This window comes from Capra hircus, chromosome 5 (assembly GCF_001704415.2).
Source record: "Capra hircus breed San Clemente chromosome 5, ASM170441v1, whole genome shotgun sequence".
Classification (NCBI taxonomy): domain Eukaryota; kingdom Metazoa; phylum Chordata; class Mammalia; order Artiodactyla; family Bovidae; genus Capra; species Capra hircus.
Window position 1 is genome coordinate 27629510 of NC_030812.1, and position 23000 is coordinate 27652509.

General features: G+C 53.3%; 1 protein-coding gene across 2 annotated transcripts; it reads right to left on the minus strand.

Annotated features, from left to right (window-relative positions):
- Positions 8286 to 22722, minus strand: ACVRL1 (activin A receptor like type 1). Of its 2 annotated transcripts, XM_018047740.1 has the most exons (11): positions 22638 to 22722; positions 21962 to 22153; positions 17191 to 17259; positions 16396 to 16644; positions 15999 to 16210; positions 15650 to 15749; positions 15145 to 15291; positions 14586 to 14861; positions 13664 to 13861; positions 10712 to 10842; positions 8286 to 9465 (listed from the first exon to the last, which is right to left on the minus strand). In XM_018047740.1, the coding sequence occupies exons 3-11, from the start codon at positions 17252 to 17254 to the stop codon at positions 9331 to 9333; spliced, it is 1512 nt and encodes a 503-aa protein (XP_017903229.1). In that variant the 5' UTR covers positions 17255 to 17259; positions 21962 to 22153; positions 22638 to 22722; the 3' UTR covers positions 8286 to 9330. The 2 variants fall into 2 exon arrangements, with proteins under 2 accessions (XP_017903229.1, XP_017903228.1); XM_018047739.1 differs by lacking the exon at positions 22638 to 22722 and having other exon boundaries at positions 21962 to 22395.

Consider the following 23000-nt stretch of genomic DNA (forward strand, 5'->3'; position numbering starts at 1 on the left):
CAATACTGTATTGTTAACTAGAGGCTCTCTGCTGTACAGTAGATCTCTAGGTCTTGTTCTTCTTGCATAAATGAAACGTTGTACCCTTCCAACGACTGCCACCCCGTTTCTACCTCAGCCCGGCGCTGGGAACCACCATTCTACATGCCTATTTTGTTTTCATTTTGCTGCGCTGGGTCTTGGTTGCAGCATGTGGGATTTTTAGTGTGGCATGTGGGATCTAGTTCCCTAACCAGGAATTGAACCCGGGCCCCCTGCATAGGGAGCACGGAGTCTTAGCCACTGGACCACCAGGGAAGTCCTGAGTCTAACTATTTTAGGGTCCTCATGTAAGCGGTGTCCTGTAGTATTTGTCCTTCCGTGTCTGGCTTATTTCACTTAGCATGCAATCCTCTGTGTTCACCTACATTGTTGCACATGGCAGGATTTCCTTCTGTTTAAATATTAATATTAAAATAAATTAATGGCTGGATAATATTCCTTTGTATGTATATACTACGTTTTCTTTGTTCATTTATCTGTCAACAGACATTTAGTTTGCTTCATGCCTTGGCTATTGTGAGTAATGCTGCAATGAACACGGAAGCGCAGAGGTCTCTTTGGAATTCTGATTTCAATTCCTTTGGATGTATACCTAGAAGTGAGATTGCAGGATCACAGGATAGTTCTATTATGCATTCTAAATTTATATAAAAGGCACTGTGATCTAGCTCTTGTTCTCTTCTGCCAATCAGTTCTATATTTTAAAGATCTATCCATATTGCTGTATGTATATCTGGTTCCATCTGATGAATGACATAATACCCTGAACTATTTGATCCCTGCATCGGGAAGATCCCCTGGAGGAGAGCATGACAACCCACTCCGGTATTCTTGCCTGGAGAATCCCATAGACAGAGGAGCCTGGAGGGCTACAGTCCATAGGGTTGCACAGAGTTGGACACGACTGAAGTGACTTAGCACGCACGCATTCATCCACAACATTTTAGTTATCTGTTCCTCCAGCAATGGACACCGAGGTTGGTTCCAGCTCCCCGCTACCACAAGCACCACAGTGTTAAGCATCCTGTGCATGTCCCCTGTGGCCTTGTATGAGAATTTCTCTGAGATATGGACCCAAAGATGGTATCACGAGATCAAATCACATGGGCACACCCACTTTCACTAAGAAATGCTTAAAAGGCTATACCAGTTTAGACTTCTACAAGAAGTGAGTAAGAATTCTCATTTCCTTGTTTCTTTATTTCCTTATCTCCTTGCTAATACTTGATATTACTCACTTTTCTAATTTTGCCATTTTGGTAGATATTAGTTTTATGTCATTTGAAGATGCATTTCTCTGATCACTAGTGAGTTTTAGCATTTCTTTTTTTTTAAATTTGGGTTTCCTTTTCTGTGAATAAACTCTTCATGTCTTTTGCCCATTTTTCAAAATTGACTTTTGTTGATTGGCAGAAGTTTCTCATATACTGTAGATATCATTCTCATATCTTGTAGAGTTTTTCAGGGATTGGAAATATCTCTTTTGGTCTGCCATTTATTTATTAGTTTTCTTAATTCATTGATGTTAAATTTATGGTGTATCTCTGAAAATGTACTGATGTCATCATGTCCATATAGTTCTTCATTTTGTAGTTTGTCTTTTAAGAGTCTTGTTTAAATCTTTCCCCATACCTGAGTTACAAGGATGTCCTCTTACGTTTTCTTTTATTAGCCTCACGGTTTTGCCTTTCTCATTTTGGCCCTTAATCCATTTGGAGTCCATCTTTGTCTTCACTAATATTTCAACAGCTTTATTGAGATATAACTCATATACCATATAATTCACCCATTTAAAGTGGCTTTTAGTATATTCTCAGAATTGCATAACAGTTATCACAATTAATTTAGAAGATTTTCATCACTCCCCCTGGAAAAAAAGCCACTATACCCTTTAGTTATCTTCTTCACCAAATTTTGATGACATCTTTATCACATATCAGTTCTCGAGTGTATATGGATCTTTTCTGAGCCCTTAATTATGTTCCACTTGTCCATTTGTCTGTGTGTCCATCGTCTGGTACTATACTATTTCCATTACTATGGCTTGTCATGTTTTATTATCTGCTACAGCAAGTCTCCACTCTTCACACTATTTTAAAACTGGCTTGGCCAAATTCATATATCGTTTGACCTAGGCACTTCACTTTTTAGAATTTACCCTATGGGTATGTTTGATGAAGCAAAATGATACACAAACAAGTTTAGTCATTGCGGCTTTGTTTGCTGTAGCCCTAAATTGGAAACAACCAAAACTTCCAATATGGGGGACTGGTTTAATTATGGCACATTCAAACAGCAGAATACCACGCTGTTTTTAAAAAGAAGAAGATGAAGGCAAAGAGGAAAAAGAAGGAGAAGAAGGAGAAAAATGAAGAAAGAATCTTAAAGCTCTCTGCTGGATATGGAAAGATCTTCAAGGCATATTATTAAGTTAAAAAAAAACCAAGGAGTTTTGTAGTGTATATAATGTTACTTTTGTATAAAGATGGGAAAGGACAAGGATCCATATTCAGATTCACTTAAATCCATATAAAGAAACTTTGGAGAGACGGAAGCGTAAGAAACTAAAACCAGTCATTTCTTTGGGGTTCAAGGAACTTGGGCAGATGGGCAACAAGGATGAGAAGGAGACATTTCACTGTCATTTCAATTTTGTTTCCTAACAATGTGAATATATAACCTATGCAAAAAGTAATCTAAAATAAGGGAATACTGACTTAGCTCTTCATGAGTTTATATTTTTCCATATACAATTTAGAATATATTCATTGAATTACAAAAAAAAAATTCCAACTAGAATCTGGACTTGGATAAAACCCTTGGCACCACACTGCTCCTTCCCTCACGGGTCAGAATTACACTGACAGCTTTGAGGGCCTGAAGCCAAGAGAAAGCCCTGGTCAGGTGTAACCAGGACTGGAAACAATTCCGAATTCAGGAGAAAGACCTCAAGTTGTAGATGGCTGTTGGTTTTCTTTTAAACACTGGCCATTTAAAGCCATGTGTTTCACTCCTTTACTTTGGCCTAACTGTTCTATCAAGAAACGATCTCTCTGAGGGGAAAGGAAGAAGTATGGAGTACGAATCTTTAAAACACCCTTGTCCACGATCCATGACTACTTGCATTAATGAGGACAAAGCCTCCTCAACCGCCTGGTGGCAGGTCATCTTAACTGCAGGCTGAGCGCTTGAGAAAAGGGCCTTTGTCGAGCTGAGCTTACAAAGCCAAACCCAGGAAGGGCAGTTGGACCCACTTTGCAAACTTATTTGTTTTCTTTTTCTAAACATCAGTCCAGCTTCTTGTCCCGAAGGATTCCAAATTAGAAGAGTCAAAATTAATGAGATTTTCCAGTAATGAGCCCGAGACCAAAATGATGGAAAATCCACTAATTATAGACTATGCAGCCACCTAAGCACGACTTGGATCCAGGCCTCTGGGGGGAGGAGGAGAAGGGAAGAGTGAAGGTCGTAGATGCAACCTGTGCCTGACAGTCCTTCCTTCCTGCTGCCACTGCCCTTTTCCCTGGACTTGGGGGCCTTGCAGCACCCAGAGCTTCCTGCCTCTGAACTCCTACCGCCTCTCCGCAATCCACGCCCCCCAGGTCAAACAAGGCCCTGCTTCTAAGGGCTCTGTGAGGCTAAATTCCTGGAAACTGCAAATCAGGGCCCATAGTGGAGGTGGGGGGCCTGTTTTCGCCTTAGTTCTGGGAAGCAGTGGGGGAGGAGTGCTGGAAGAAGGAGGAAGGGTAGAAAAGGCAGACAAAAATGCCCATTATACCCAAGCCCTGTCAATTTCCTTTTTTCATCTCTTTATCAGTGTTTGTTGACTAAGCTTCTTATCAACAGGAAACGCCTGCCTAAGGGGACGAGGCAGGTCCAGGGGGACTGGGCGCCAGGGGTCAGGAACTCTGGGTGGTATGGTGCTGCTGTCCAGCCTGCCTGACTGAGCGACCTCATGACTCCCAGGACCCAGCAAGTCTCCCAGGCTCCTTGCCTTGGCATCTGGTGAATCCTTAGGTGTCCACAGTAAGACAGTACAGCGGACAGGCCCTGATCATAGCCTAGGCCCTCACCCTCTGTGACATGAGAATTGCCCTTGCACTTAAAACCCACCAACCCCCCTCTTTCCTAGCTGAGGGGCCAAGGGACGTGCCAAGGTCAATAGACGTCTTAGTAAGTCACCCCAGCTGGCCCTTCCATTCTGTTTGCCTTGCGCCCTCAGAGAATGGTGCCCGTTCTGGGCATGTAGGCCTGGGACAATTAGGTGCTTGGCACCGACTTCTAGAGGAAGGAGTGGAAGGGGACTCTGGCACTGAGTGACCTCCTACTGTGTGCCAGGTGTTTTGTAAACACTGATCATCAGACTAGCTTACTGGCCTCCCAGATGGGGTTCCCAGGAGAGGGACAGAATGAGGGTCAGATTTCACAGGAGGCTAAGATCAAATCTTACTGATGAAAATAAATGTCCAAGAGGGATAGCTGGGCCAAGCCAAGCTTTATGGTGGCTGAGAGGAACAGGTTTATCTAGATGTCTTCCTTCAAACTGGCAGAAGACTAAATCGAGGGTATGGGAACTGGCTGTTCTGGTAGAAGAGGCGGGAGCAGTTTGTGCAGAACAGAGCATGAGCCAGCCACCTTGTTTCCCGTTCCTTGCCTCTGCCTATCGGCTGCCCTTGAAAAGCTCCACACTGCTTTGGGTGGTGGTGGTAACAAAGGCAATGCCAGTGTGCCTTTTGCCCTGCCCCTGTGTCTCCCCGGACAACCTGTCTGCCCCCCACCCTGCCACTGGCTCCTGCAGTCGGGGATCTAGGTCAGTAAGAGTGGGTGGGTGAGAAAGAACAGAGAAGAGACTCATCCAGACGTGACACCCCGCAGGGCAGCAGTGGCAACACTTTAACCTGAAAGCTGCCTGAAAATAGACTGTGTGTCTATGACATTATGCAAATCGTATGCAAAGTCAAGAAGCCCTCTGTCTCTATTTCTAGCAAACTGAATATGGTCCTGGTGGAAGCAGCTCATTCCAAGAGTCGCCCACCCACAGTGACGGCTGCACAGTCAGCATCCGTCCCCCCTCTGGACATGCACCCCTCCACACCACCCCCAGGGCTGAATAGACATGGAGATTTGCTGCCTGTTGGTCTGTTAATCCTGATGTGAGTGAAGCTCTGGAGGAAGAAGAGCCACCCTCTGTGAGGGCAGATGTAGCCAGGACTGAGGGAGAATGGTGACTTCGAGAGTAGGGAGAGCTGGGTACCACAAGGGCTTGGCAGAGGAAGTTGTGGTCATCAAAGCACATGCTCCAGGAAACAAGCTTCACTCTCATTTGGGCATGTTATAGACACTATCACCGCTGAGGGAGCATCCTTACCACTTAGATGATCCCCTCCCTCTTTATATAGGTAAGGAAATTAGAGCCTGGGGTCCCCCCAGGAAAGCAGGACAAAACTGAGGAAAGGTTGATGGAGTTTCTTCTTTCAAAGGCAGGCAGGTTCCCTGAGGCTCTACATGGAGGCAGGGGCTTGGATGCCATGACCTTCTAACTCTGGAGGGCAATGGGCCGGTTCTTCTTTCCCAGATTGCAGCCTGTCTTGTGATTTCTTTTCTGCAATGTACTCACTGCATTTCTGTCCATAGTCAACGGTTATGTGGACAGCAAGGTGGGATGTAAGGATCAGGGTCTGGCAGGGACAGGAGGGGAAAAGAACGCTCTCATTTTCTCCTTTTCCAAGCTGGTTTAAAAGGTCCTCTGGGAAAGAGCACACTGTCCGCTGTGGGGGTCCATGGACAAAGGCTTCTGGAGTCAGCAGCAGGCTCCAGGCATGAGCCACCTTGCGGGCTGCTAGGAGGAGGGGAGGTCCTCCGTGGTAAAAGAGAGGTCATCCTTTGGTAAGGGTACCCCAGTTCTGTGATTCCCTAAGGGAGCCTCTACTGCAAAGGCACAGATTTCCTAGGCTGGGCAGTCAAATGGAAGAGTCACCTCTTGGCTTCTTCCAGTACCTGCCTCCCCTATGGTATGTCCCCACCCTCAATTTCGGGGGTGGGGGGAGGTGCTTTCTGAGGCCTCCCTGGACGCCAAGGTGGGTCCCGAGGATGGCGGTCACTTTCCCATCCTGGGGATGAGGAGTGACTCCTGGGAAGGGAGGGGTGGGCATTTAAAGAGGGAATTGAGAACAACGAATTCAGGCGGGCGTGTCCAAGCTGCCTCTGAGTGAAGACGCAGCTCCTTTCTAGATGTGGTTTTCGGGGGACAGTCCCTACAGAACAGAAGCATGGGTAAGCGCACGCACACTGCCGCCTGGGCGCGGCATTAAGAAGATCGCAGGCAGGGAAGAGCTCGCGGCCCCAAACGCGGGGCGGGGAGGGAGGCGGCTGCTGGGTCGCCCTTTAGCCAGCAGAGGGCGTGCGGAGGCGCCGCGAGAGGGCTGATCCCAGCCGGCGGTGGGAATAGAGATTTGGGCGGCAGCTTGGCGTTCAAGCAGCCCCCTCCAGCAACTTTGACTTCTCTCTGCAGGGCAGAGCCCAGGCAGGATACCCTGGGACCATCTCCTTCTGCATGCCCTGTTGTTCCCTCGGCGAACCAGAGGAAACCAGAGGCACCGACCTGGGAAGACTTAGCCAGAGCTCCGGACTCAACCATGCTTTATTGAGGACCTACTATATGCTAAGCGGCTTCCCTGATAGCTCAGCTGGTAAAGAATCTGCCTGCAATGCAAGAGACCCCAGTTCGGTTCCTGGGTCGGGAAGATCTGCTGGAGAAGGGACAGGCTACCCACTCCAGTATTCTTGGGCTTCAGCTGGTGAAGAATCTGCCTGCAATGCGGGAGACCCCAGTTCGGTTCCTGGGTCGAGGAAGATCTGCTGGAGAAGGGACAGGCTACCCACTCCAGTATTCTTGGGCTTCAGCTGGTAAAGAATCTGCCTGCAATGTGGGAGACCTGGTTCCATTCCTGGGTTGGTAAGATCTCCTGGAGAAGGGAATGACTACCCACTCCAGTATTCTGGCCTGGAGAATTCCATGGACTGTAGAGTCCATGAGGTTGCAAACAGTAGGACATGACTGAGCGACTTTCACTCACTCATGTGCTAAGCAGGAGTTAAGCGCTCCCACAAACAGTACCTCCAGGCTAAGAGACTGTAATATTGAGCCTGGAACACCATCCTGAACTCAGCAGCATTATGCCGACTTCTTTCACTAATGTCTCCAACTTTGGCCATAGCTGTTCTCCCAACTCTGGCCCCTTCTCTCAACCCTCCCCCATCACTTGGCCTCCTGCCTCAGACTTTCTCTTCTTAGGGATTTTCCAGCCTTTGGTCAGTCTCTGGCTTGGAGCCCAAGGAGACGTTTTGCCCCCAAAGTCCAGTAGAGAGAAAATCCTTCAGGGGGATTCCTGGTCTAGGTGGGTTTCAGTGACCCAGGAGACATGACTCTGCCAGGAAGCAAAGTGCCCTGCAATGTTGTGGGAGCCTGGCAGGTTCGTGCAGCTTTCTGTTTCACCCAGTTTCACTTCCTGCTTCTCCTCTGGGCCTTGCACAATGCTGGGAGGCAGCCTGGGAAAGTGCTGCTCTGATGGTGGAAGAACACTCGAGAAGCTGACCAGGGAGGCTGTGCTGGGGCGTTTCCAGCAGGAGGGGAGGAGGCTGTTTCCTTCACCTCCTGTGGAGAACTGAGGGTCCTTCTCCATGCCGTGCCATAGCTGAGGGATGCGAGACCAGGTCTTCCCAAGTTTGGGGCTGTCGTGTTCCCTAACCTGAGCCCAGAGCCTCAGCCCCCAACCCTCAGGCCCTGCCTCCAACCCAACTGCCCTCCACCCATCCACCCACTGAAGGCTCAGGTAACCTCCTCAGCGCATGGACATACACCCTGGAACACCAAAAATTTGTCATTTCCAAATGCTGAACTTTCCATGTGTTTCTCTACAGCCATCAGGTTCTTCCTAGACACATATACTCTGGGGTCTGGCCAAACATGTGGGACTAGGAAGGCCACACAGGGGCCCGTGGGGGAAGAATCTGGGTGCTGGAGGTTTGTTGGCTAGAGCCAGATTTTTTCTGAGCCTTGGATGCCCTGCAGGAAGCTCCCTCGGACCCTCTCAGCCCTGGGGAGAGAAGGTAAAGCCACAGAGCATGTGAGTGGCTGATTTGCCTGCCGGACGACCCAGGGTTGTCTGAGCCCAAGGATGGCCAGAGGCGTGGGTTAAGACAGGAACTGGAGCTTGCAGAATTAGACTAGGAAACATTTCAGATACTCTTGGCCTCAGATAAAGTTATTTTCAAATTTCCATCTTGAGGCAAATTGCCAGGGGCTGGGGCATAAGGAGTACAAGGCACAGAGTTCTGACACAGGCTGATATTTCAAAGAACTTTAGAGCTGAAAAAACTTCTAAGGACATCAGGAGGAAACCTTTCGATATAGAGATGAAGAAACAAAAGTCCTGGTACAGGGAGGACCTCCTTTTTGTCACATAGAGTAAGCACCCGGACCAGACTCTGGGTCTCCTGACTCCCAGATGGGCCTTTCCCCGGCCACACTTGGCCCCAACATCCTCTCATTTATTCTGGAAGTCTTGGGCCTTGCCCATCTGACCTGCCACTTCTGCACTGGCCACACCCACAGTAAGACTCCTTGGGTTTCATGTCACAATAATTCAGCTAGGAAGGGGTGGGGGAGGGGCTGAGGATCAGGCTCCACCTCTGCAGGACAGAGGCAGCGGGGGTGTGGGGGGTCATGTCTAGGAGACAGGGGCCCAAGGTGGCCTAGAGCTGAAATACAAACCCACAGAGAAAAGCTGATGGGCCCTGGGTGTCTGGGGCTTGGGCCAGAGGCTGAAGCCTGGCAGGGCAGGGTGTCTGCTAAAGGCTGGACAGGGCTCTGGGCCACCCTGGCAGCTCCAGTGAGGCAGTGGGGTTGACAGAGGGCAGGGGGTAAAGTGCAGGTCCAGGCTCTGGGCCCAGGACGGTTCCCTGGCTTGACCACTGTGGCTCTGGGATCTCTTGCATCCTGTCCTGAGGGTGGTAGGGGGTGCGTCCAGGGCATGGCAGGTAGGGAGGGAGCCAGGCGGCAGAGAGCCTGCTGCCTGGAGCAGGCCAGACAGTGGGGGATCGGGTTTCAGCCCAGCTGTATTTTTGGCTGGATGGGCTGGGGGCCGAGTTGGACAGGCACAGCTGCCCATAGAGGGGCACCCCCTCTCCGGCACACACACTCACAGAACGTCTACTCAGGCAGGCTGCCATCCACCAGCCACCCCACAGACACTGCAGGCAGAGGGGAGTCAGGCTTCAGCCCCATGGTTAGGGAATAGCTTTGGGCTTCTGGAGACCATTGCTGAGTTTCTGTAGGGTCTTCTTGATCCGCAGCGCAGTGAGGCGGGCAGAAGGGTTGGGGTACCAGCACTCCCGCATCATCTGAGCCAGGCCTGAGAGGACCTGGGGGGAGGGAGAGTGAAGGAGAGGAGAGGAAGTAGAGACATGGGTCAGGGACCGTGGAAAGGAAGAGGCAAGGAGGATGCCCAAGCGGACAGAAAAGTCAAGAAGAGGGAAACGAGAGTGTCGAAAATGAGAGGAGAGACAGCAGTGGTGAAAGGGAGATAGCGTGAACAGGGCAAGGATGAGAAAAGAAAGACAAAAATGGAAGAGGAAGGGAGTGGAGTGGGAAGGGGATGGAGAAAGGTAGGCAGGATGGAAAGAAGATGAACTCAGGCCTTCACGGACACCCTCCGGTGAGTACCACCTGCAGGCCTTGGGGCTCTCAAATCCCTCCTGAGGCCAGACCCCACTGCAGAAGGCAGTGGCTCCCAGTACCTCCACCAACCCTGGCCTGGTCCAGTGGACACTGGGAGATTGGGTGGTAGGTGCTGCCCTCAAAATGCATGTGTCCAAGAAGCTCAGTGGTCGCAGAGTGAGCCAGCCTCACCTCTGCCTTGGAACTCAAGCCAGTTCCTGGCAGGGACTGTATGTGTGTGTGCATAGGAGTGGCTATTTGTGGCTCTGTAATGTTGTGCAGAAATTCACTTGGGTCTGTGTATATATACATGTATACACATGTCAGTGTTCAGTCATTCATTCCATAAACATTGGTTGAGTACCTAGTGTGTGCCAGGCACTGTGACAGGGAACAAGGAGAAAAGTGCCAAGAGAGACAAAAGGTCTTTTTCTCTGTCTTCATGGGGCCAACAGTCTGGTATATATATGCATGTGTGTGTACCTGTATGTACATGTGTGTGTACCTGTGTGTGCATGTGTGTGTACCTGTGAGTGTGTGCATGTGTGTGCATGTGTGTGCATGTGCGTGCCCCTGTGAGTATGTACATGTGTGTTTGTACAGAAGTGTGCGTATGCCTATATTTGCCTAAATATACATATATGTGCATTCTATACAAAGTATGTGGAGTGCTTTGAGAAAAAAGAACAACTAACTTCACAGCAAACAATAGCAGAGAACCTCTGTCTTTGCAGGCAAGGTGAAACATTCTAAAAAAAATCCCAGAATAACTGGAGGGTCTCTGGAGGTCCACAGGCAGGAATGTGGGAGGGAGTACCCAGAGAGGTCCCCTGGGATCTCTCCCCTAGAGCCTACCCAGGGGAAGCAGAGGCCAGACATGAGTTCCTCAGCCCAGAAACCCCAGTGCTGAGCCACCACCCCACACCATCTCAGCACCCCCAGGGGCCTCACCGGGTCTGCAGCCAGCCGGTTGGGGATGGTGGGGGTCTGCTGGTCAACACACACCACCTTCTTCATGTCCTCAAAGCTGGGGTCATTGGGCACCACATCATAGAAGGGTGGCCGGTAGTCCTCCACGATGCCTAGGGATGTAGGACAATGGGACAGTAACTTGGGACCACAAACACATCCCATACCACCCAGAAGTGAGCCTTGCCCACACTTAGTCCCAGGGTCCAGGAAACCAGCTGCCTGCCCATGCTACCTCTGAGAGGGATACCATAATATAATAAATATATTTATAAACAATAATTACTGCCATTTATCTTACACTTACCAAATATGCCAGGCATTGTGCTATAAAATGCACAATCCTGTTAGTCTTCACAGCAAACTGACCACCCATTTTACAGATGAAGAAACTGATGCTCAGAGAAGTTGAGCCCAAGGTTACACAGCTTGTAATGGCAGAGTCAAGACTTAAACACATTGCATTCATAGGACAGATCTTGTTCCAGTCTTTCCACAGCTGCCTCTCACCCAGGGTCTGGGTACTGCTTCCAGGCCCAAGCTATCAGAGATGCCCCAAAATAGCTAATGTTTACTGAGCAATTACTATGTGGCAGGCACTGTCCTAACCGTATGGCATTAGATCCTCACAAAACAACCCTATCAGATGAGGAAGACTATTAGCTCCACTTTATAAGCAATGAGGGGGCTCCCAAGTCACACTAGTGGTAAAGAACACATCTGCCAGTGCAGGAGGCTAAAGAGACTCGGGTTCTGTCCCTGGGTCAGGACGACCCCCTGGAGGAGGGCGTGGCAACCCACTCCAGGATTCTTGCCTGGAGAACCCCACGCACAGAGGAGCCCGGAAGGCTACAGTCCATGGAGTCGCAAAGAGCCGGACAGGACTGAAGCAACTTAGCACGTGCACACGCGCACACGCACACGCACGCACGCGCACACGCACACGCACACGCACACCACACCACACACACACACACAGAAATTCAGGCCAGATTCAGGCCAGAGAGGTTAAGAAGCTTGTCTAAAATCACACAGATAATAAGTGACAGAGCTAGGAGTTAAGCCCAGGAAGTCTTACCAAAGCCCATGCTCTTGACCTCCAAGCTACACTTGAGGGAGGGGGGCAGACTGCTGGGTAAGGATGTAGAATGAGGAGAAGGGGAAGAAAACACATCTTCGAAGGGAAGGAGATTTACCCAGGTCCAGATCACATCCACTCACTCTCAGCGGTGGCCCAGGCCTCTGCTGACCCCCTCAGCCAGCAGTACCCCCTCCCCTCATCATCCCAAGTGTGCCATCCTGAGCAGGATCTTTCTGAAGATGATGCTGGTGGAGCGGCAGTCACTGAGGCAGAAGAGGCCAGACCCTAGAAAAGCACCTTAGGCCCCACCCTTCTTCCAGCCCGAGGCTGGGGACTGCAGCCACACAGAACAGCCACAGCCTCAGGAGAGCCCGAGCCAGCTGTGCTCCCCGTGGCGGGCGTCCAGGCTGGCCCCCGTGCTGCTTGAGCCCTAATCAGTGCTGCGCAGAGGCCTGAGCGTGTCTAATGGGCCTTTAATCAGCGCCGGGGCTGACACCAGATTACAGTGTTTATAATGCGCCGCGAATCTGTGTGGAGCTGACAGAGCTTCCCTCCTCCCCAGGAGTCTGCAATCAGCCTCCTCTTCAGCCCAGGCTGGTCCAGCCTTCCTTTCCTGCCTGTGGCTGGGTCCAAGGGGCCTCGGTTGCTTCCAGGTGCCCCTATACCAGCCCCAGCCTCTGGAGTTTGTGTCTGAAGCTGAGCCCAGCAAGAGGGTGGTCCTCAACCTGTCAAGACTCCTGGCAGCCCCTCTCTGTGGACAGCCTCCACAAAGACTGACCAGCCTCCCTACCTGGTCCAGAGCACCACCCAGCACCCATCCACCCCAGGACTGGGAGGGCACCAGCCACAGGGCAGGCCCTCTATGGGACCGTGAAGAATGAGGCCCCTGCGCCTGCTCCTCTCCGAGCTTCGGTTCTCTGTAGAACCCGTGATAATAATGAGGCAGGAGGGACTTCCTTGGTGGTCCAGCGGTTAAGACTCCACTCTCAGTGCAGGGGGCACTCGTTCGATCTCTGGTCAGGGAACTAAGATACTGCATGCCGCACGGTGCAGCGAAAAATAGTAATAATAATAGTAAGGCATCAATAAGCAGGAAGTGCAGGCACTATTACATCCTGCATTTCTGTGGGAACAAGGACCAAAGAGGTGGAAGTACCACAGTAATAAAGAGCACTGGTCCTGAGAGTCAAAGTGCCTGGTTTCAGACTGGCTGCCCGCTAGCCAGCTGTGATTCTGTGCCTCAGTCCCCCCACCTGTAAAATGGGGGTGCTGCTCTGTCATGTATTTGTCATTACGACAATTGCCACCAATATTTACTGAACTCCACAACAGTTCCAGATACTGCCCTGATTACCTTATTTGGATTATCTCAACAGCTGGGAATTATTTCTCTTCTCGTTTTACAATTGAGGAAACTGAGGCACAGAAAAGTAAAGTACTTCGCACATGGCAAAAATCAGGCACTGAACTTAGTCTGATTTCCCTCCGTTGCTCTTAACCACTAAAGCATACCACCTCCCTGCCAACACAGGACAATTCAGTGGGATAATACATGTACACAGCATGACATCTGGCACGTCCTGAAACTCAATAAATGTTAGCTGCTATTAATATTTCTGTTGTTACCAATTACCCGAGATTTCGCAGCCAGAATCAGACTCAGATGAACCTGCAAAGGTCGCTCAGCTGAGCCAGCTGGTGAGTGACAGGAAAGGGAATTTGGAAGGTCTGACCACAAGCCCCTCAGGCCATGGCCCGGCGAGACAGGAAGCCCCGCCTCCCACCTGTCTGCCTGGGTGTCCTCTGGCCCTGTTCCCCGTCCCACCCTGTGCAGGGGGGTGCCGGAGGCTCACCGTTGACAATGGTCCGGCGGGTGATCTCCCACAGCACCAGGCCAAAGGCCCAGATGTCCGTCCACTTGTAGGATTCGAAGCAGTCGGTTCGGATCTGCTCTTCCAGCACCTCGGGGGCCATGTACCGCTTGGTGCCCACTCGAGGGTTGTTGCCAATGTCCAGGTAATCGCTGCCCTGGGAGTGCATCACAGCCAGGCCTGTGGGCACCGGGCCTGTCACTGCTGCTGCTCACCCGGGCCCACAGACAGGGCGGCCCTGGGGAGGCTGGAATCCCGGCGTGAGGTGAGAGGGCGACAGACGGCAGGACACAGAGGGGCCAGCAACTGGAGCCCGCCCTGAGCTGGGCTGGGAGCCAGCAGCCACAGGGAGAATAACTGTCCCTGTCATACTTGGCCTGCGTGGCGCGCTCTAGGCGCAGGAATCCGGTGAGATGCGAGTAGGCAAGGCGGGCATATATTTCAGAACTGAATCCCAGCGCACGGTGACAGCGAGCAATGTGCTCAGCAAAGCCGGGATGAGAACCCAGGTTGCTGGCTCCCTGCCCCTTTCTCCCCACACCTGGAGCCTGGCTGAAGTGGTGGAAGGAGTCTGGGCTTGAAAATACTGTTAAGGCCGCTGGTGGGGTGTGGGGTTCTTGTGGAGGTGAGACGAGAACACACACACACACACATGCCTGTAAGTTTTAAAGTGCCAATCAGTGTACACACACACACATACGCACAGGAGGTGAGATGAGAACATACACACGTCTGTAAGTTTTAAAGAGCCAGTGTGTATACACACACCCCCACACCCCTGTGAGTTTTAATTCGGCCAGTCAGGCCACTGAAGCCAGGCATCCAAGCAGGCGAAGGCAGAACCGCGTGGAGAGGGCGGGCGCTCGGACTCCACGCCGGTCAGAGGCCCGCCCTCCGCGCTCACCCAGGTCGGCGATGCAGCACTGCAGGTTGCTCTTGACCAGCACGTTGCGGCTCTTGAGGTCGCGGTGCGCGATGGCCGGTTTGCCCTGCGTGCCGAAGATCTCCACGTGCAGGTGCGCCAGGCCGCAGGCCGCGGACACGGCTAGCTTCAGGGCCAGCTGAGGCTCCAGCGTCTGCCTCTGCAGAAAGTCGTAGAGCGAGCCGTGCTCGTGGTAGTGCGTGATGAGCCACAGCTGCGTGCTCGAGTTGCGGGAAGTCATGTCGGAGGCAATAAAGCCTGTGGGCGGAGGATCAGGTGGCTCACCGCGGGGCTAGGGATGAAGGAGGCTGGACCGGGCAGGGTCGGGGCTGGGGAGACAGGATGGAGAGGTCAGGGCAAAGCTGGGAATGGGGTGGAGGCTGGTCTGGCTTAGGGCAGAGAGGAAGCTGGAGTCAGAAGCTGGGGCCGAGCGCAGCTGGGAGTCCTTCAAGGTTAGGTCAGCGTCCAGAGGCCGGGTGATGGGGCAGGGCAACGAGAACCCCGGGTCGGGCCCAGCGCTCCCTGCCCCATCCCCGCTTGCCTAGGATGTTGTCGTGTCTGAGCAGCACCGTGTTGTAGATCTCAGTCTCCCGGAACCAGGACTGCTCATCTCTGGAGGAGAAGATCTTGACCGCTACGCTCTCACCATGCCACAGGCCCCGCCACACCTCGCCGTAGCGGCCCTTTCCTGATCCAGCAACCAGAGAGGAGGGAGAGGGTCACATACTGAACACACAGAGCCCTTGGGCACAGTCACCCTCAGAAGAGGCCCCCCTCCCATTGCTGCCCTGGCTTCGACTGCAGAATCTCTGAAGATTCTGTTTAACTGAATTCAGACCCACGCGCCTCTGGCAGGCCACCTCCATTTGCCTCTTGTTCCACCCCAGCTCCTGGCCAAGGATCAGGCACTGCCCCGTCTCCAACCCCCTCCCTGACTGGCAGAATTCCTGTTCTGACCCAGGCCTGGGCCCACCTATGACTCCCTCACCCCTCCAAGCTCAGTGGGAGCACTTGGTCCCCATCCCCTGAGCTCACCCACTGCTCACCCACACACTCCACCAGGGCGACCTGTCGAGCCACTGTCCTCTGCACCAGGAACGGGAGCCCTGAGCCACTGCCCGTGGTACAGCTACTGTCCAGGAGGTCCTGGGAGTACCGAGAGGCCACTGAGGGGCAGGCCCCACCCACCAAACCCATTTCCCTGTCCTCAGCCTGGGCCCCACTGCCTCATCTCGCCACACTTCTCACTCACAAACCCCTCCCGCCCAGTGCCAGCCAAATCTGAGTGCCTGCCACGTGCCTTTCTCAGCCACCTGCCACTCTGTGCCCCCTCTGACTCTGTGGCTCCTGTCTACCCCCCACCACCCGGTGTCCCAGGTTCCCCGAGGCCCGCACCCCCAACATGCTGTCCCCCTGCTCAGACGGCTTCAGGATGAGGCTGGACTCGCCCAGCTCACTGTTCGCGCCCCGCTGCTTCTCCTTCCTCCGCCGGACATGCCACAGGCCCAGGGCACCCAGGACTACGAGTACTAGCAAGGCCAGCACGGGGCCCAGGATCAGAGGCAGCTGGCCATCTCCTTGCGGCTGCTCCGGAGGAGTCTGGGTGGCTGGCGGAAGAGGGATACTGAGGCCCAGCTTCCACCAGGCCGGATGCCCCCCACCTTCCGCTCTGCCAGTCAGACCCCGGGGCCCTGCCTCCCCCACCCCCCAGGCCAGAGCCTGAGAGGCAAGCAGGGCAGGGAGGGCAGAGTCAGAGAAGCCCAGCAGGGGTTTCCAGGGCAGCCGGACGTACCTTCTAGCACCAGGGACACGTTGTGGTTGCAGAGGGGGCTGTAGCAGCAGTAGTGGTTGACGAACTCCGTGGGGCGCGCCCTACAGACCTCTGGGTGCATGTTCCCGCAGCCCCGGTATTCCCGGAGGTGTCCGTCCTCCCACACCAGCACAACTGTACACCAGGACCCCTGGCAGGTAGGCCCCTTGCAATGTGGGTTCTCACACGTGCAGGTCACCAGTGGGCCCCGAGAGGGTTTCAAGGGGTCACCTGAGGGACACACTAGAAGCTCAGCCACTCTGGGCCCAGCTCTCCAGGAGGAGCCTAACCCCTAAGTCTGCCCAACTGCCCCCTCCCTTCTGAGCTCTCAAACCAGCCCTTTGAGGTCCCAGTCCTTTAGTTCCATCCTCAGCCTTCCCTCTAGTGACATATCCCCACCAGGGGCAGCTGCCACCGTGAGAACCAGGCTTCTCTCCCTTCCCTGATCCTTGGACCTCTCCTCCAAGTTCCAGGCGCAGCAGGCCCCCAGCCCCAATGCTGAGAGCTCTACCAGGCCCCTCTGCCAACAGCCCCACTGTCTGAATCTCCATACACATGTTCCCACCCTGGAGTCTGAAAGAGCTCCAGCCTATTGGTCTGGATCAAGAAGCTAGCACAGGAGGGTTAGGGTAGCTGACAGCTCAGTCTCACTGCACCCTGTCTCCCCAGTCCCTCTCCTCCCAGCTCCTCAGACTCAGCCCAACAAGAGCTGAGCCCAGGCAGCCCTTTCTTTATCCCCTCAGGCCCCTGTTCCCTACCTGCTTCCCCAGTACTCACCCTGGGTCAGGCCCAAGGCCATCAGTAGCATCAGAAGCCTTCTCCTGGGAAGGTTCAAGGTCATGATCCCTGGAGAGGAGAAGGGGTGCAATAACATCTATGAAATGTGATTACCCTCAGTGTTTTCAGCCACTGACTGTGGGTCCCTCCCACCCAGAGGAAATTGCTGGGAGATTTTTTTTTTTTTTTTGTGGGGGGGGAGGCAGGGAGGCCTCCTCCCTGCATCTGGCTTTGGGGCGGGGCCTGCAGGGGAAGTCCTGGTTCACTTCCCCATGGAAACCATCCTGTTAGGGGTAAAGGGTGGGGAGCCATGTTTAAGTGAGTGAGAGCTTGGGGGACTCCCAGCTGTCCTGCCGCTGAGTGCAGACTGGAGGGCGCAGAGAGCGTGGGGCTGGGGTGCAAGGAGCATCTCTTCAGCAGTACCCCACCCCTGTCTGTCCCTGTCCCTTGCCCACCCCTTCCCAGCCTCCACCCCTGCCCACCCCTTTCCCAGTGCGCCACCCCCCCCCCCAGGCCTGGCTGCCTCAAACATAAACAGGCTCCTGTCTTCACTTCCTGCCATTCAGGGTCCCGCCAAGCTGGGAACAGGAATCAAGATTGTTTAGATTGGGGTTTGGATAGAACAGGCAGGAGTCACGCACAGCAGGGAGCTCAGGACATGGTCTCAGGGCAGGCTGGAGTCGCTACAGGGTCTGCAGGAGCCACCTGGGGCTGGGACACCCCCATGACGGAATCCTCATTCACCCTGTGAATCACAGAGCCCAGTTCCTTATTTCAGAGAAGATGGGGGTCAAGGCTCAGCCAGGAGAGGAGGCTTGTCCAAGGTCAAATGGGGTTCAGTGGCAGCAGTAGGAGTAAAACCCAGGTGTCCAGACGCCCAGTCCAGTGCTGCTTCTGCTCCTTATCCCAATCTGGGGTGCCGGCCCATGTCTGAGGTTGTATCAGCCACACCAAGCCTGGACAGAGCCAGGCCGCACTGTCTCTAAGGAACCTCCCTGCACCGTCATTAGACTATACGATGTCCTCTCTGAGCCACTCCCCTGCTTCTCTCTGTCCTTGAGGTCCTGGGAAAGAGTGGGGGGTAGGGCCAGTGATGTGGAAGGGAAGTGAAACATACTTAGACATTGAATGTTTGACCTTCTGTTGTTGGTTAAGATTGAATTTTTCCAAAAGTTTGGTGGGGATTATTAGGGGAGTAATTCTGGTCTATGACAGTCCCATCTCAAGTCCCAGACCAGCTAGTGCTTCAGAAGTGACCTCCATCTTCATCTCTCAAAGACTTAGAATGAAAAGATTAGGACTGAGGCTGCAGCAAAAAGGACTGAGATCAGACAGCAAGAAGAACTTTCTGAATGGTGGAGAGTAGCAGATGTGTGCCTGGGGACAGAATGCCCAGGTAGGGGTAGCAGACATGAGGAAAGAAAACTGTCTTCTGGTGTAACATGGTAAGGCTGGAGGGCTGGGCATAGGGCCATATGGGCTGCAGAAGGCCCCTAGTCTAAGAATGATGCCAAATGAAGATCCATGATGCTGAGACTCTGAGGGCAGGATGACTGGGGGGTGGGGGGTGCTTCGTGGGCCTCGCTGGCTGGTGGCAGCTCTGGTCTTCCTGCCTGGGCTTCCTCTGCCCCAGAGGCCCAGGGCTGGGGGAGGAAACAGAGCCCTGGTCTGCTGCAGCTGTGTCCCCAGCCTCTGCCTGACCTCCTGTCTCATGCCCCTCCCGCAATACAGTGGGGACTCTGGCAAACACTCTGCAGTGGGACTGGTGGCCGGAGAAGGAACCCCAGACAAGCTGGCTTTGCTCACTGGGGTAAGGGCGGGAATCCGTCCTTGGCAGTCTTTGCTCAGAAAGCAGCTGAAGGAGAGGGGATGAAGCAAGCAGGAAAAAGTGGGTAACAATAAGGATGATAGCCCGCATCCTTCTAGAATCCTCTCCCCATGCTTTCTCTTCTCTGTGCTCTGGTGCACCCTCTCACTACACTATTAAGCAGCAGAATCATCTCAAGTGCTTCATTAGAAATGCACTCTTTTTGGTCTCACTCCTGCTCCAGATTCTGGTTCAGTCCACTGGGACCAGTAAGAAACATGCATTAAAAAAAATTTCCCCAGGGAATTCAGATCAGTTTGTGTGGGTACCACACTTTGAACTGGGTCCTATTCAACTCCATGCTGGAGTGGAGTACAGAGGGCAGGGATTCTAATTCCCATCCAGGGACCTCTCCCCCATCTGCTTCCACTGGAGAAGGGACAGAAAAGGCTAAACACTGGAGCCAAGGACTTGGAGATGCTGCAGAGAGAGGGTGGGGTATGGGCTTTGTTCAGGCCATCTCCAGCCTCTGGGGCCCAGGAACAGTGCAGGGAGGGCTTGGCAGCATTTGCAGAATCTGCCTCTGGTCTAAAACTGGGAATGCAGTGAAGGAAAGCTGTGACTGTCCAGTTTTTTCCTGGGCTCAGAGTAAGATTCAGTACAGGAGGGTGCTGAGTCCAGATCAGTCCCAACTCAGAGCTGACCCGGCATAATGCGCCCTGACACCTGACTCCAGCACAGACAGACTCCTGGGGACTGGTGGACTCCTTTCCCACCTAACAAAACTTCTTGAATGATCTCCTGCTGACAGAAGCATCACAGTTTTTAGCCAGAAATCACAAATGCTAGACTAACTTCAAACATTAACTTATCCACTGTGAAATTCTTAGTAATGAGTTAGCCTTCTCTGAGTACTGCTTATGTGCTAAGTACTGAACTTTGATGGATGATCTCATTTAATCCTCACGACAATCTAATAGGGAAACGGAAGCTGGGGGATGTTAGGTTTCTTGCCCAGAATCACCATGTGTGTCTTGATCGACTTAAATTGCTGGTAATACATCCTCACTTGGTCATTTAATTTCTGCAGTTGCTTGGTGTTAGATCGGTCCCTCAAAGGAGGAAAAAGAGCAAGTGGGGGTTGTATTAACAGACTACAACTGTCATCGCCTGGCACCCAACATGCGTTTGTCTAGAAATCATCTATGTGCTATAGCCTTAGTCTTAGGTGGGGAGAACCAGAGGAAGGATGTGCTCAGAAGGTGGAGGTCAGTTTCCTTCTTCCCAGCACACCTGAGGGACTGATTTAATGAGCTCCCATGAGTAGCAGTTTCTCAGCACAGCAGTACTGTCCTGGGGCTCCAAGTGCCTTTCTCTGTACATCAACAGGTCTTACCCACACAGCAGAGGACCAGACTGAACTGCTCATGCTGGGTGGCCCCTTACCATCACAAAGCACTTTCCTCTGCATCACTTCATTAACCCTTCACAGTACTGGACTGGGATGGAGCATCAGGTAGGGAGTTTAGGATCTCAGACGGAATGCAAAGGCAGCACAGTGTAGGACAGCGGTCAGGTTGTCGTCACTGGATCATACAGACCCAGGTTCAAATCCTGCTTCTACCACTTAGGGCTGTGAGAGTTAGGGCAAGTTCCTTAAACTTTCCGAAGCTTAAGACCCCCTATAAAAAATGAGAATAATAACAGTGCTCATTTCAAGACTTTCCTGGTGGTACAGCGTTTGAGAATCTGCCTTGCAATGGAGGGGACACAGATTCAATCCCTGGTCCGGGAACTAAGATCCCACATGCCTCTGAACAACTAAGTCCACTCACCACAGCTACTGAGCCCACGGGCTCTAGAGTCCACCACAACGAGTTCACGTGCCTCAACGAAAAGATCCCATGTGCCCACAATTAAGACCCAACATAGGCAAATAAATAACATAAAAAAATTATAATAGTGCTCATTTCATAGGTATAAGTGTACTAAGTGGTATACCATAAGCGCTTAACAAAAGTTACTAAAAACCCAACTATCCGTGGAGCTTTGGACAAATGACTCACATCTGAATCTCTTTCCTCTTCTATAGGATGGACATGATAACACCTCTTGTTCTAGGTTGCAGCCAGGATTACTTGACAAAAATGTATTATACCTAAGTGTCCACATAGTAAGTACTCAATAAATAGAGGCTGTTTTTAACCACCTGATAGAATGAAAGGACAAATAAACAGTCAGAGGTCAGGGATGTCAGACAGACGTTGACTTAGCCAGAAGCTGCCCATATAGAGAGGGTGAGAGCTACTGTCCACTATCCCCCTGTCCTTAGAAAAGAAAAGAGAGGGTGAGTGACCAGTTCACAGGCGGTCATAACAGCACTGGCCTCCGGGGCAGACTGAAAATCTGGGGCCCCAGACTGGAGGAAGAGTGGGATCCCCTTTGACTTGGATCCTGAAAGAAGTCCATGGCATGGGGGCTATGTGACCATACAGGGCTGGAGGTGAGGTTTGGGGGAAGGGGCCAGAGTGTCAGATTCCTGTAGCAAGACCTGCAAGGGCTGCTCTGGGAAAGATGGGCCTCATGGAGGGGCTCAACAGCGCTGGAAGTGGACACCCACCCCCAGGTCAAGCCAGGAGCCTGGAAGGACATGTGACCCCTTCTCCATAAGTGAAGCAGGGTGGGTATCCTTCTGCCCATTTTATGGATGAGGATGGGAAAACAGCGAAGCTAAGTGGCCCCAGGAACAAAGTTTTCTGAATCCCAGTTCAGGTTCAATCCAATCCGCTGTAGTCTTAGGTGGGGTGATGGGCAGATGTTCGCGGAGGGCGAGGGGCAGCTTGCCCTACGAGGAGCTGGGACTGACCCTACGGCCACCGCTCTGAGGGTCTCTCTAGGATCTGCCGTGGCAAAGGGCCCATTGGGGTGGGGGTCAGCTGCCCCCCTCACCGGACTTCGACTCACCTCTGGGCCTGCCTTGCGGTCGGCGGGGCGCGGACGTGCAGCAGGCGGCCTCCTCCCCTCCCCGGCGGCGGCCGCGGTCACACGACGGGCGCTGGACAGCGGGCAGGGGTCCGAGGTCCGGGCGCGGCCCCAGGCGGGGCTGGGGCCGGGGAGGGGCTCGCTCAGCGCGGCTGGCGCAGCGGACTCCGGGGACTGGGAAAGGGGCCGGAGCAAAAATGTTTCTTATTCCAGCGTCTTCCTGCCTGGCCCGGCTCCACCACTCCCTCCTAATAAACCGTTTCCTATTGCCCAGCTAGCCGACGGCCGCCCGCTCGCCCCTAGCCAGGGCTCAGAGCCGGACCCTCCCTTGCCCGCAGCAGCAGACCCCTAGGGCGGCCTCCCCCTCGGCTGCCCCTGCCCGGGGATCAAGGCCGCGCCCCCGCCTCCAGCCTCCCACATCCGCCTCCCCGAGGGGGCGGGCCTTGGCCTCGGGCTGCAGGGGGTCTCGTGGGGTCCAGGCCCAGAGCCATCGGGGCCACAGCCCGGATGCGAGGCACCCTCCGTCGACCGGCCTGGGGAGGGGTGGAGTTGGAGGCTCCCCTCCCGCCTGGAGCCGCTGAGGGATGCCGGGGAACCCCTGACGAGAAGGAGGCACCGAGGGAAGGACATGCGGGGAGGGCAGATGGACAGAAGTTACCTGTCTTCCCACCCACGACTCCGGATCCTCTGCGTGCCTACGAGGCTCAGCAGCAAGGGCAGACTTTGGGGCTAGCAGCCTGAAATATTTTGGCTCCGCCCTCTGTCCCCCTCCCTCCGAGATTCCCTACATCGTCCAACTCCTTCAGCCTCCTCCCCGGGGCCCCTTCACCCCCTCTTATTCCCTCCCCTCTTCAGCAGCCTCTATCTGCGCAGCGCTCAGCGCAGGGCAAACAGGCCCAGAAGCGGCAGCTGTGGGTCAGTGGTGACCGGCCTGAGTCCTTTCGGAGGCAGCGCAGCTCAGTGACAGGGACACCTCTTCCCACCAGGGGCGGCCAGAATGGAGTGAGAGGCCTTGGACTGC

Coding starts and splice junctions, on each gene's coding strand:
- ACVRL1 (XM_018047740.1), bottom strand. CDS start 17,254: ATGACCTTGAACCTTCCCAGGAGAAGGCTTCTGATGCTACTGATGGCC. Junction 16,211..16,395: donor CGTGTCCCTGGTGCTAGAAG/GTACGTCCGGCT, acceptor CTCTTCCGCCAG/CCACCCAGACTCCTCCGGAG. Junction 15,292..15,649: donor CGCCCTGGTGGAGTGTGTGG/GTGAGCAGTGGG, acceptor TTGCTGGATCAG/GAAAGGGCCGCTACGGCGAG.